At 39.8% G+C, this 14709-nt stretch overlaps 1 protein-coding gene across 1 annotated transcript; it reads left to right on the top strand.

Annotated features, from left to right (window-relative positions):
* Positions 1–11356: 11356 nt before the first annotated feature.
* LOC138794151 (keratin, type II cytoskeletal cochleal-like) lies at positions 11357–14709 on the top strand. Its single transcript, XM_069972919.1, has 9 exons — positions 11357–11740; positions 12100–12308; positions 12807–12867; positions 13003–13098; positions 13195–13359; positions 13445–13570; positions 13649–13869; positions 13985–14013; positions 14471–14709. The coding sequence occupies exons 1-9, from the start codon at positions 11357–11359 to the stop codon at positions 14707–14709; spliced, it is 1530 nt and encodes a 509-aa protein (XP_069829020.1).

Raw genomic sequence — 14709 nt, 5'->3', positions numbered from 1 at the left:
ATTCTTGTTAGGTATTTCAGTAAAGGGTACACAATGCTTCAGTGAGCACAGGTGGACCCTTATTCTGTTGCTCAATTGGGTTCCCAGAAGTGCAGAAGTGAGACCCTACTGATCACGTGCTTATGATTTATGACAACTATGTAAAACCTTGGATAAAATAATTATATATATATATATATGTGGTGTCCCACTAGGGGTGGTGTTACTATTCACACCCTTCGTAAAAGTATGTACTTTTAGTGGTCTTATTGCAAATACAGTATTATTAAGGATGGCCACTAGATGTCGCTGTATTGTATAACTAAGGTATGGAAGCTGCACAGCTGAAGGGTTCCAAAGGGTTATTGTATGTGTATGTACCAGATTCTTTAGACCAGTAGGATCTTTCCTTTCTTCTGTCCTATCACCTCTCTCATATCCACTCTTTCGTTGCACTCTTTCCACCCAACCACAGCACACCTTAGACGCTGCTTAGGAAAGTTAGTCCCTTGGGTGAGAGAGGAGTTTAGTTGAGCTTTGGTGGAGAAAGGGCGCAGCTCAGAATGCTCTCCATGGTGGCTCTACCTGGGATCTGGCCCTCTGCCAGGTCTCCTCTATGGAAGAGAAGTAGTCTTAGTCAGTACCCCGCATGGGTAGGACGCAGGACAGAGCTCGCTTTCAAAATTATTTCCTGAAGCACCAACACGTTGTGTGATGCAGTGCTAAACCCTTCAAGAGAGGACTAGGAATAGATTTCCTCAACCCACGCCAAGGACTAGGAGTAACTACAGTGCAGGACAGTGTCCGCAAAAGAGCCCAACAGCTAGGAACTGATCCGGATGGAGCAAAGTTACTGAAAGTCGATGAACTCCATCTCGCAGCGCGAGTGTAACCAGAAAATTCAGAACATTCAGCTCAGCCCAGGTAACAAGGTCTGGGGCCTGTGTCACCCATTAGTACGGTTCAGCCAAAGCTAGTGGGCATAAGATGGTGTGAAAACTATAGGAAAGGTCAATACACAGGCAAAGAGTGTTTTCTTCTTCTACTTCTTTTTCTTCTACAAGTATTCTTCTATGCACTCCAACCTCCCGGCAAAGCACATTACTTTTTGGGTTGAGACTCTCATGGCACTCTACTTTCTACTATGCTACCTCAGTACAACCTTATCAACTCTACTACATCCTACTCAGCACTTATCCCGCAGATCTGGTGGTTCTATGTTCATTGTTCATGTATTTTTTGGAACTGTATCAAGTGTACCTCAAGATTCGTTGTGTTACCTGCTGCACATTTACAAGTAGTAAACCCAGTCAACGTTAGCAACTGAGTCTGTGATTATACGCTACCACCTGCACAGCACTTACACCGCAACCTTGGGACATTTCCCCTTTCTGTGGGTGGCGGGTCCTAGCACTATTCGGGAGGGTTACTACACAGCTCTGACCACCTCTGACTACACTATCCCAAGAGACCTTGCAGCAACCCGACAGGACACCGACCACAGGGGAAAAGGGTACAACCGGCCTTACACCTCAAAAGCAGGCATGCCATCACGCCTCCACACCACCAGGCACTGGCATCACGTGACAAAACTCTTAAGGTCCGGCTGTATCTCGGCCATCCACCACAAGAAGTGGTGTCACACTTCAACCTAGCAAGTGACCGGCCGTCCCACTGCTACAACATCATCGGGGGGTCACAACATTTTATATATATATATATATATATATATATATATATATATATATATATATATATATTTATTTATTTATTAAGGATGGTAAATTTAATAATTATGCCATATATCAAAGCTTTTATTAAAAAATATATCCAATGCAGAATAACAAGTATGACAACAGATATTTTGTAAGTGATGACAACAGATATTTTGCTTGTTGGTTATTTTTAGAGGCTACATACCAATACAAGATTAGAGCAATGGAATTCACTGATCAGAAGACTTTGCTCACAATATTATGCTATTATGCCTGAAAGGTGCAGATAATTGATTCATACAGTACTAGTTGACATCTTGTGAAAACAATTTTAAAGGACAATTTCTTTTTAAATGGCCAAACTAGTTAGTATTTACACTTACGCATCACACACAGGTTTTTTTTATATATTCCATTTAACCTTTAGACGACCCAGGGCGTATAGTTACGCCATGGAAGTCTGTCCCCAGACGACCTAGGGCGTAACTGTACGCCCTGGGTGTTTCTCCCGCTATGAAGCGCGCTCCGGAGCGGAGCGCGCTTCATAGCAGGTGGGGGCCGGCTGCAATCAGCAGCCGGGACCCCACCGGTAATGACACGCTGCAGCGATCGCGCTGCCGCGTGTCATTAACTCCTTAAACGCCGCGATCGCGGCGCGACCGCGGCGTTTAAGTGTAAGTGACAGGGGGAGTCCCCTGTCACCTACCGATCGGGTCACACTGTGGGGGTCCCGATCGGTAAAACGGGCCGCCGGAGCTCTCTCACCTGCCTCCGTGCGGTCCGATCGGCGCTCTGGTCACTGAGCCTGCACAGGCAGGCTCAATGAGCAGAGCGCCGATAACACTGATCAATGCTATGCCTATGGCATAGCATTCATCAGTGTAAAAATCCAAGTAGTGAATGTAAAAGTCCCCCAAAGGGACTTCAAATGTGTAAAAAAAAAAAAGTTAAAAACACTAACACACTACCCCAAAACCCCTCCCCCAATAAAAGTTGAAATCACCCCCCTTTCCCATTATATAAATAAAACATATAAAAATAAATAAATAGATAAACATATAATATACCGTAGCGTGCGTAATTGTCCGATCTATTAAAATATAACAAGCGTCATTGCGAACGGTAAACGGCGTACACGAAAAGAGGGAAAAAAGTGCGCGGATTACCGATTTTATGTTACATTATATATATAAAAAAATTAATAAAAAGTGATCAAAACATCCGATCTTCACAAATATGGTATGAATAAAAACTAGAGACCATGGCGGAAAAAATGACACCCCATACAGCCCCGTAGGTGAAAAAATAAAACCGTTATAAGCGTCACAATAGTCCCATTTTATTTATAATTAATTGCCAAAAAAAAGGATTTCATTTAAAAAAAATATATAACATTAGAGAATCTGCGTAAACCTGCATATGGTTGTGTTCGTACTGACCTATAGAGTAATGGTATCATGTCGCTTTTACCATATAGTGCATTACGTAGACACAGGAACCCCCCAAACGTTACCATATTGCATTCTTTTTTGCGATTTCACCAATTTATATCTTCATAAATAATATATTTGGAATTCCATCATACATGTTATGGTAAAATGAATGACGCCATTACAAAGTACAACTATTCCTGTAAAAAACAAGCACTTACATGGCTTGTAGATAGAAAACTGAAAGTGCTGGAGCTCTTAGAAGGGGAGGAGGGAAAAACGGAAACACTAAGATCAAAATTTACGCGGTCCACTGGGTCATTTTGGGCCTGGTCCTCAAAGGGTTAACTACTATGAAGCATGAACCTTTTCTGTAGGACAAAATTATCAACAGATAAAAAATCTTTCTGCACTTTCTATGTTGCTGTTATAGGAAAAGGTTGGTTTAAAAGGAAATAAGCTATTTGCCCACTAGGCAACTTGTCAATCTGGTATAGATAACTCAGCAAAAATTCAGCCCGTTCCACCGATTCTGAAATATTATGTATTTTGATGTCTGCTTTGAAGAAACAAAAATATTTTGTCCATCATGAGGGAAGAGTTTAGACGGTGTGAAATGTAGAGTGCTTATAGTCCAAACCAACATATCACCACAACACAGTTGTTAAACACATACTTGACTATACAGTTCTGCTGACTGGTGTTTAGCTGTAGGAGGTGCAAAGGTAATATATTTTAAGTAAGGGTAAAGGGTGAGTGCAGCCCTGGAACTAAACTGTCCCGCTATTCCTGCCTTAATGTCGACCAGCCTAAACAGTGACTCCCAACTGGGTGATCTTTCCTATGATAACGTGAAGGATAAGAAAAAAGGACATGAAAACAAAGTCAGACTAGCCAGGTCACACCAGGAGACACAAGGAACACAATTACAAACAAAGACAAAGTCAATACAAAGCCCTAGATCAGAAAGTCCAGGAGTGGCACATCAAAACCAAATCATAAAGGGAAATCAGAGATGCAGGCACAGGATAGTAGAACAACAGATTCCAGCAGGTAAACAAATGCTTGCGTAGCTAAACAGACCAAATCACAGGCACCTCCTGTCTGCAGCTGAGGTGCTTTATAGATCTCAGGGACCAGATTAAGGGCCCTATTCCACCGCACGATTATCGTTCAGATTATCGTTAAATAGTTTGAATCTAAACCATAATCGTTCGGTTGAATAAGCAGTTAACAACTAACGACCGAACGAGAAATCGTTGATCATTTAGTAAGACCTGGACCTATTTTTATCGTTGCTCGTTCGCAAATTGTTTGCATTGAATAAGAAGTCGTTCAGTCATTCGCAGTACTGGCGAATGCAATAGCGACGACAAGACAACCACAAGAACGATCATAATTAACGATTATCTTTCCATGTAAATGGGTGAATGATTTCAGGTCTTTCGTAATAGTGGTCGTTTGGATCGTTTATCGTTAACGATTATGCGAACGATAATTGTCCAGTGGAATAGGGCCCTAAGGAAATCTAAAAGCCCAGCACTGGATCTGATGAACTCGGCAAATCAGTCTCCTTAGAGTACTCCCATGCTGCACAGCGTGCGGACATATGGATTGGTGTCTCCTCATGCCTGCTACCCTGGTAGCCTGTGATATGTCAGAAGAGGAAGGCGCTGCCAGGGCAGTGACAGGTATGGTATAGGCAACAGCTCTACCTTGGCCCTCTGCCACATCAGACACCATTATTAAAAATGTTGGATTTTCCAGGATTGGAAAAACATAGCTACTTTATTGCAAAAACAGCACCACCCTGTTCCCAGGTTGTGTGGGGTATAACAATCCAGCTCAATTCACTACAGTGGAACTGAGCTGCAAAACACCTAAACTGAATACAGGAGAGGTACTGCTACTGGAAGAAAGCGGCTATGTTTTTCTAAGCCAGGATAACCTATTTAAAGGGAATGTGTCATCAGGAAATAACCTAGCATTTATAATAAGTTTTTCTGTTAAAGGGAACATGTCATGCGGTGTGCCGGGGCGGATATCGCCGCCGGAAGCCGTGCGTGCGCTCACTAGAGATGAGTCCGACGCCCATAGAAAATGACTGCTCCAGTCATTTTTTCTGGATGTCGGACTTACCTCTGGTAATTAGCATACAGTGCACGCTCAGCTTCCGACAATGATCTCTCCGTCCTGGGACCGGATCAAGGAGCAGAACTTCTAGGAAAGAGTAAGTATCCAGGACGTCATGGGGGGGTCAGGCGGGCTTTGCCCCGGCACACCGCATGACATGTTAGTGACGTTTTTCTGTATTTTGCATTATAAAATCTATTGGATTCCCAAAAACAAGTTTATGCACTAATTTATGGACAATATTATCAGTGCTTTACTGCAAGACCCCTGCAGTCATTCACATTCTGATATTTATTTCATCTTTTGGTATACATTATGACATAGGATTTATGCTTTTTGTTTTATCATGATTAAGTATTGGATGCAAAAAAAAAAAAGATAGTCATACTTGTCCAGCAGTGCGGCCTTGAATGGGTTTGCCATCTCCTCTCCCACTTGGTGGAGGCCTGGGACTTCTGTATCTTCCTCTGCACAATATAAAAATAATGTAGTGTATTTGTGTGACAAAATCCTGTTATAATCTATATATAAGAAAAGTAAGGGATAAATAAAAGAGTCGATGAAACACATCGGGGGAGATCAGTAATTGTCTAGTTGTAAATCTCTGTACTTGTAATTCCCAGTAGCAACCAATTAGAGCTGAGCTTTATTTTACCAGAGCTTTTTATAATAGGAAAACTAAGCTGTAATTGGTTGCTATGCTAACAAACTGATTTATTACTAGACAGTTATTAGTAATCACTCCACTGAAATTCACGTATAAAAAATTACACATAGCAGTTAGAATTTTCTTCTACACACTATTGATGTTGGGGATAGATGAAATGAATGATCAGTATTCTCATTGTACTTGAGCTGAATATGACAATATAACATTAATCTTACCTTTAAAGGGGTTGGTCACTTTATAGTAACATAGTTTAGAGTACAGTATTAGTAAGTGCACTTACTGTATATACTGACAGCAGTTTCCTGTGTACCTCACAGAGCTAAAGCCAGGCCCCCCTCCTCCAAGCTGTACTGCCCTGTTTTGTGGTGAGTCTGTCCATAAGATGGCTGACATTGAGGAGCATGTGACCATGCTCCACCCCCAGTCTCTCTATTGGCAAATACAGGCTCAGTGGTGGACACTGGGGGGGGGGGGGGGGTGTCAGGGTCACATGCTCCTTCATGTCACCCATCTTATGAACAAGCTCACCACAGAGCAGGGCAACCCAGCCTGGAACAGGGGAGTCGTATTTAGGCTTACTAACAGGAAGCTGCTGTCAGTAAGTTCAGTGAGTACAAGTACTGATACTGTACACTAAACTATTTTACTATAAAGTGGCCAACCCCTTTAAGATATACATTGCATTTTCTGAAATGTTCCTCATCTCTCCTACACTGTGTAAAGTGAATATATTCTCCTAGGTGTAGTGTATAGACAGAATCACCCACCTATAGATGTTCAAAAGGGTGAAAAATTGCAGAAAATGGCTCCTTGTGTTAAACCACAAGTTACTAGAAGAACCACAATAACTTAATTAACCAGGGCGGTTAGTCAACGTTCTTTCCATCCAGTTCAAATCATGACATTCCAAGCAGCCGGCCAATCAGGGCCAGTGATGTCAATGGTTTTATTTCTTTATTCAAGAATAAACAATTATAAATTGTATTTTGCTGAAATTAAAAACCAAATAAAATATTATGAATTTATCAATGTCATAGGTGTTTCTCTGTATGAGGAATGTCAGGAATCATTTATTTTTTGCCATAATCCCGAAGTATAATTTATGTGTATTAATCATTGCATTATGAACAAAATCTGACTGTTTAAACAAAAAGAAATATTTTTGTTGAAATTTCATGCAAATCATGGAAAAAAAAATGGCATTGGTAGTTTCATAGTCCAGAGTGGCATATTAAGAGATTAATGATCTGTTACATTTTCCTATAAGGCTATGTTCACACTACGTAAGCTTCATTTTAATCTCGGCCATTGTTACCGATTTGCAACAATGGCCGTGATTAATATGATCTTCAGTAACACCGGCAGCATTACAGAACGGCCGTAGTTATACATAGTATGAACATGGCCTAATGCTGTATTATTTTGCCCAGATTTTGCTTTTTTATTTTGCACAGTAAAGAGACACACAGGTTAAGTGCTAACTAAGGATGCCATTAGACAGATTTATCTGACAGCCAGGAACAGATTATAAACAGGGAACAGGTCATAAAGGAAAGACTGAGATTCCTTCTCCTTTCAAATCCATTCCTGGCTTTGGCCTCAAAAATCAGTCACATAAATCTCTCTATGTAAAGGCACCCTCAGACTCTCTGGACTATTTTCCTATTAGAGTGCACTACACCTTTTCAACCCTTTCCAAAAGCAGCAACGCATAATGAAACTTCAATGATGCCCAGAAGACTCAGAATAGTGTTTGGACCACCCCAAACTGGGGCTGTACATGATTTCCAAATAAAAAATTCTTGAAATAGTTGTATAAGAGGTAACCAATTTAAAGTGGTTGTTCAGCGAAAAGCTTTTTCTTTCAGATCATCTTGTAAGAAAGTTATATAGATTTGTAATTTACTGTAAGTTCCTGTCTTAGCCAGAGATGTCAGCAGAGAGCACTGTGTCAGACTGAAAATAAAACATTTCCTGCAGGACATATAGCAGCTAATAAGTATGGGAAGACTTGAGATTTTTTAACAGAAGTAAATTACAAATCTATAAAACTTTCTGACATCAGTTGATTTGAAAGAAAATGATTTTTGCTGGACAACCCCTTTAAGAAAATGTATCTAAGTTCTTATTTCCAAAGTCACAAAAAATGTAAACCAAACATCTAAGGAAGCAGGCCATGCTCACCCCAAATAAGAACAATTACTATTTCCCCTCTGAAAGAGACCGCGAAAATGGTATACATGGTACAGTTTACAATCTGAAAATCTTTACTGAGCTAGAGGAACATAAAAATACCTTTATGATCCCCAGGCACTTTAGGATAAGGTTGTTACGTGTGGACAAAATTGAAAACGATGGAAGACATGATGTCAGAACAGTCTCTAACACCATGTAGGGGTTTCAGAAACCTGGGGGCACACACCTGATGCAATTTGGGGGGGAGGGGTTCTCTGTCATGAAGTCAGTTGACAGAGGCACCCCTGCCAAAAGGACAGAAAAAAAAAATTCATCTGCTTCATTTTTAACTCCAAGCACATCCAAGTACTTGCATTTGAAAGCTACTGGGTGAGTCTTTTCCCTCTTTGTATTTAAACCCCCACCATCAAAGCAGGGAAGGAAGAGAAGACCAGACTGCTGTGCAAGATTGGGAGGTTCAGTAGCCCAGCACCACAATACCCAATGAATGGCACATGACTTCCAGACCTACTCCTGGTGCCATGGCTCTCTCAAACAGCTGATCAGCAGGGGTAAATGGTGTCAATCAGCAATTGATGGCCATTAGAGATGAATAAGTACTAAAATGCTCAAGTACTCTTTACTACAGTCGAGTATTTTTCACCGCTTGAGTGCTCAAGTAACAAGCCCTATTGAAGTTACATCAGTAGATGCTACGGCTCCAGGGTAAACACCTTAGCACAAAGGGGAGATTTATCAAACATGGTGCAAAGTGAAACTGGCTCAATTGCCCCTAGCAACCAATCAGATTCCACTTTTCATTTTCCAAAGAGTCTGTGAGGAATGAAAGGTGGAATCTGATTGGTTGCTAGGGGAAACTGAGCCAGTTTCACTTTACACCATGTTTGATAAATCTCTGTGAGAGATCACTGTCAGGACATTGCTGGAGCCACGGAGGTAAGTATGAGTCTAACAGTCATTAATAACACAGGTCAAAAAAAAAAAAAAAAAAAATTTACTGGTGTCCAAAATATTTTAATGATTTTGGGGTATTTTTGGGGTGCTGATTCTGAATATGCTATCAGTTTTCAGTTTTGCCAGATTGGCTCAAGTTTTTTTTCATGTCTTGTTCATTTTTGAAGATTACTTTCTAAAACTAGTTAAAATAAACTAAAATCAACATTTACTTTGTAAAATTTATTGTATTCATGACAATAGCAATAAAGTTAATGCGCGTGTAGCAAATTATGTCTTTTTTTTTTACACATTTCACGAAAATTCTCAAAAACTTGAGCCAATCTGGCAAAACTGATGACATATTCAGAATCAGCACCCCAAAGTTACCTTAAATTCGTTGAAATATCTTTGGCCCCAAAAATGCTGTTGACCTGTGTAATGAAATGAAAGTAAACTGATCTCCTTTCTGGCTAAATGTTTTTATTAGGTTTTTTTTTAAGAACATATTACAAAAGATCTCCATATTGCAAAACTGATCTCCTTTCTATTGTATGTCTTCTTGTTTTCTGCATATTAGAAGTACATTTGCGGTAACAGTGGCACATGCTTATATCAACAGAGCATAAGAAAATTGGAGACACTTCTATGAAGTGACAAGAAGTCATCAGTTGTCATAAGGTCTTAAAGGGGAACTCCGGGTAGAGGTAAAAAAAAAATGAAACTTCTGCAGAAGCATATAACAATACTTACCTATCTATCCCAGTTTTGAAACCAAAAATCCATTTGTTTTGGAGGGTTTTGTTCTGTTTTGTGTTTCTATATTTCCTGGTTCATCAGATGTACTCAGTACTACAGGTTCCAGAATGCTATGCTTTCCCTCAGCTGTTTCATCACAGTCCTCCACCCTCCCTATTCCCCGCCCAAATCTATTGCAGAACATCTAGGCTGTGTTCACACATCGCAGTTTCATTGTGTTACTGAATTATTTGCAGTACTTCATCAGTTTTTCTTATCCGGAGTTCCCCTTTAAGGTTGGAGCATAAATCAATCTTTCATATGGAACTTGGGGTAACTATATAAGCTGCATAGGCTGTGGTAATCACATCAGAATTATCAAGGTACACTCATGTGGTCCTACAGTATTGTATCAGAAATCATGATCTGGTACGTTCATGTGAGAATACAAGATCAGATCAGGAACCATAATCTGTCACAGTGGGCACTGGCCGTGGGTAGGAGACCCTTAAGGGTATGTATGGGGGCTCTGTATAAGATTAACATGCCCACGACAATGGGTCCTATAACGGTGTACACCAATCGCATCCTGGAAATAACGATTTTCACAGGTGGATGTGATCCCTGGGAATCGCTAGTTCGCCTAAACAATTATTTCAGTGGTCACAGTGACATAATTAGTTAGAGGTGTATTCCTATTGATAGGTGAAATCTTTTAATCTTGAGATACCCCCATTTAAAGAGTCACTCTCCTTATAACTCTCAAAATCTAAATCAACTGTAGATGTGATGTAAAGTTTGTAATTTACTTGGGGGAGATTTATCAAACTAGTGTACAGTAGAATTGCCTTAGTTGCCCCTAGCAATCAGATTCAACTTTTCATTCCTCACAGAGTCTTTGAAAAATGAAAGGTGGAATCTGATTGGTTGCTAGGGGCAACTAAGACAATTTTACTTTTTTGATAAATCTCCCCATTGAGCAGTGATCTGCCTTCAGGAGACTGGACCTGGATCTCTGGTAAGTTCAGCTTTGTTTTACAGCATGATAACAACAAAAAATAATGAATGTATATTGCAAACTTGCTTTATTTCACATCTACTGTTGATTTAGATTTTGAAAGTTATAACGACAGGTAGACTTTTTTGATCACTTATGTGAGTAAGAATTAGACCACACTATTTGTTGTCTGGTCCTATAGGAAAAATGACTTGCTGTTTTCTTTTATAAGAACCCTGTATCAATGTCACCTTTCAAATAAATGATACACATTAATAAAACATTGCCATAGAAGTTATTAAAGTGAAATCATTAGCTTGTTGTTAGAGAACTCCTTTCATCATTATGCATAAAAACTTTGCTTGAGTTTTGATAATACAAGCATGTAGCTTATATGATGTCTATAAAAGTGCATGATGCTACCATTGTCATTAAGTGTATAGAGATTGGTAACACCCAGGTTGAGTATAAAAGCCCAATGTAACAGATGCAGAAGACATCAGTCAGTTGGAATCTCCTGAGCACTTCATATCTTCTTCCAGTTTGCTTTGTGAGAAGAACCATCATGTCTCATCACTCCATCCTCGCCTCCTCTGGACACAAGCACTCCAGCTCCCATGGCATCTTATCCCATTCTTCTAAACACACAGGACATGGACACAAGGCTCATCATTGCTTCAGCAGTGCAAGTGCCCATAACATTGGATCCAAGGGACATAAGATCTCAATTGGAAGTTTTCATAAAAGTGGACATGGATCTGGATTTGGAGGAATGGGTGGTGGTTTTGGAGGACAATCTGGCCACGGAGGTATCACTCCTGTGACTGTGAATGAAGGACTTCTGGCTCCTCTTAACTTGGAGTTTGACACTAACATACAGAGAGTGAGAAATGAGGAGAAAAACCAAATTAAAGGCCTCAACAATAAGTTTGCTTCTTTTATTGACAAGGTAAGAAAAAACTGGACAAACTGATATTTGTTCAGAAACCAATGGCTAAAATGAATTGCACACACAAGGTGTATTCCTGTTCTAAAGAGGCTATATTTGGTTGACACCAACAAAATTAAGTATTAAGAAAAGTAACATAAAAGCTACATAAACTCAGTTCAAAGGAAAATATTCATGTAGTTTTCCCACACGGAGATGTCAGACAAGACTCGTTCGGAGTCCACATATATTTCTTATTGTTCTAATTACTTGGGGGTCTAGTAAGGATACCCAACTGTATTACAATTTTATAGAATGGTTAAAGTAATAAGTAAGCTATGGAACTATTTTCTGACCTTTTTCAACTATTTTTCATCAAGGTGAGATATCTGGAGCAGCAGAATAAGATGCTTGAGACCAAGTGGGCTTTCCTACAAGACCAGAAAACAGCCAGGTGTCAGATTGAGCCTCTGTTTGAGGCTTTTATCAGTAACCTCAGAAGACAGCTGGAGAGTTTGGAAAGTGAGAGGGCTCGGCTAGATGCCGAAAGAAACTCTATGGAATCCACTGTTGAAGACCTAAGAAGAAGGTACTGATCATCCAATTTCTGAATCCCTGTTACTTCTCACATTACGTATCACTGATATAGAGTCCATACGATCCAATCCATCTAGGCGGCTCATTTTAAACAGAAAGTCCTTTCTGTTTAGCTTACATCTATTGTCAAGATTTCTAATTGCAAATTATGAAATACAGTCATAAAAAGTTACATTGGGACTGAAAAGGAAGTAGTAGATAGATTCCTGGTTGAAGGTCTTGAATAGGCAAGAAAAACAAAAAACAAAACGATGTTTCCAGCAATTAGTTTTCCAGTTATGGTTGATTTTGTTTTTGTTAAACAAGGGAAGTCCCTAGTCCCCAATACAAAACTGTAAATAGGCCCCCACCTTGCATATTTAACATATGTTGGTGTCAAACACCAAAGCCAATACATCTGCCCTTCCTGTAGCTGCACCCATGTTGAAGTAAAAAATAAGTAGAAACAAACTCACACCCAAGACTTTAACCAACAAAATGTTCCTTACAGCTATGAAGAAGAGATGAACAGGCGCATGGCAGCTGAGAATGAATTTGTTAGTATAAAGAGAGTAAGTATTGTATAACGCTTATACAATATATATATAATATTATATATTATAAGCTATGACTACTTTGCCTTAATATAATATTACAATGATCATATAATAAGATTTATCATTGCATTAATTGTGTATTTGTTTTAGGATGTTGATGCTGCCTTCATGAACAAAGCTGAACTTCAGGCCAAGGCCGACTCCCTCACTGATGAAATCACCTTCCTAAGGACTCTATACGATGCTGTAACTATGATATTTGTGTTTCAATTTTTACTGAAATGTAGGAGTATATATATATATATATTTTTTTTTTTTTTTTTTTAATTATATTCTTAACAGGAGATCAGTCAGCTCCAGGCTCAGATCTCGGACATTTCGGTTGTTTTGTCCATGGACAACAGCCGAGACCTGGACCTGGATAGTATCATCGCTGAGGTTAGAGCTCAGTATGAAGAGATTGCTAATAGAAGCAGAGCTGAGGCCGAGGCCATGTACCAGACAAGGGTGAGTGTACAACATGGGCAGTTAATACATATCTGTATTTGTTATCAGTATATGTTAATACGTGGTTATTTTTCTGACCTTCCAGTTTGATGAGCTCCGTATGGCAGCCGGAAGAAATGGGAGTGATCTGCAGAGCAGCAGAGATGAGATCGCTGGACTCAACCAAACAATCCAGAGACTTAAAGGAGAAATTGAATGTGCAAAATCCCAGGTAAGCAGAAATAAGTTCAACAACTGGCAAACTGTTTAGGTTTGCATAAATCGATAGTAATTGTTACTGTATGTATAGCGTGCTGCACTGGAAGCTGCTGTATTGGAGGCTGAGGAACGTGGTGAAGCTGCTGTGAGGGATGCCAAGAATAAACTGGTAGAACTGGAGGCTGCTCTACAGAAGGCCAAGCAGGACATGGCTCGCCAACTGAAAGAGTACCAGGAACTGATGAATGTCAAACTGGCTCTGGATATTGAGATCGCCACCTATAAGAAGATGCTGGAGGGAGAGGAGCACAGGTGAATAAGCTTTTTATAGTCGTTGATTATTGTGTTATTTTCGTCAAAATATAAAAATTACTGCGTATTACACTGAACCAAAAAATAGCTTAATAATCATTCTGTTCTGTTTCAGGATGGCTGATGATAGCTCCGTGAATATAGGTAAGTATAAGCAATATGGTAGCCATATATACATATTATATGTTATTGGTAGTATACTGTATAGGAGATTTTCTAATTTCACATTCCCAAGGTCCACAAATATCTTCTCATCTCCGACATTAATGTCATATTGCATTGGATTGCATTTTTGGGACCTCCTACTAATAGAGTGGATGGTGCTTTACTGTTCCCCTGTTCAAAGATAGGAGACATGGTGGCAATGCATATGATTAGTTGGCAGTACCAGTCACACAGTAACATCCTAAAGTATACCACTGACAGTGCCTCTCTATGAAGATCCTCTTTTCTCTGACATGGCAGATCTGTGTGAGCAGCCAGTGGAAGGTGCTCACATTTATCTTCCAGATCCTGCAATGATATTTATAATTAACGTTATTAATCAACAATGTCATTTTATCTGATATATTAAATGAAATGTATTTCTACCCTTTTCCAGCTGTTCTTCATTCAAGCACTGGAGGCAAACACCATTCAGGTCACCATGGTGGACATCACCATTCAGGAAGCCATCATGGTGGATATCACCATTCAGCAGGCCACCATGGTGGACATCATCATTCTCATCATCACCATACTCATCATCACCATGAGGGACATCACCATTCTCATCACCACAATTTACCTAGCAGCCATGTTTCCAGCAAAAACCACTCTGGCCACAGCCACCATTGTTAA

The sequence above is a fragment of the Dendropsophus ebraccatus genome, chromosome 5, assembly GCF_027789765.1.
Source record: "Dendropsophus ebraccatus isolate aDenEbr1 chromosome 5, aDenEbr1.pat, whole genome shotgun sequence".
NCBI classification, from domain to species: domain Eukaryota; kingdom Metazoa; phylum Chordata; class Amphibia; order Anura; family Hylidae; genus Dendropsophus; species Dendropsophus ebraccatus.
This window is presented reverse-complemented; position numbering and strand designations above follow the sequence as displayed.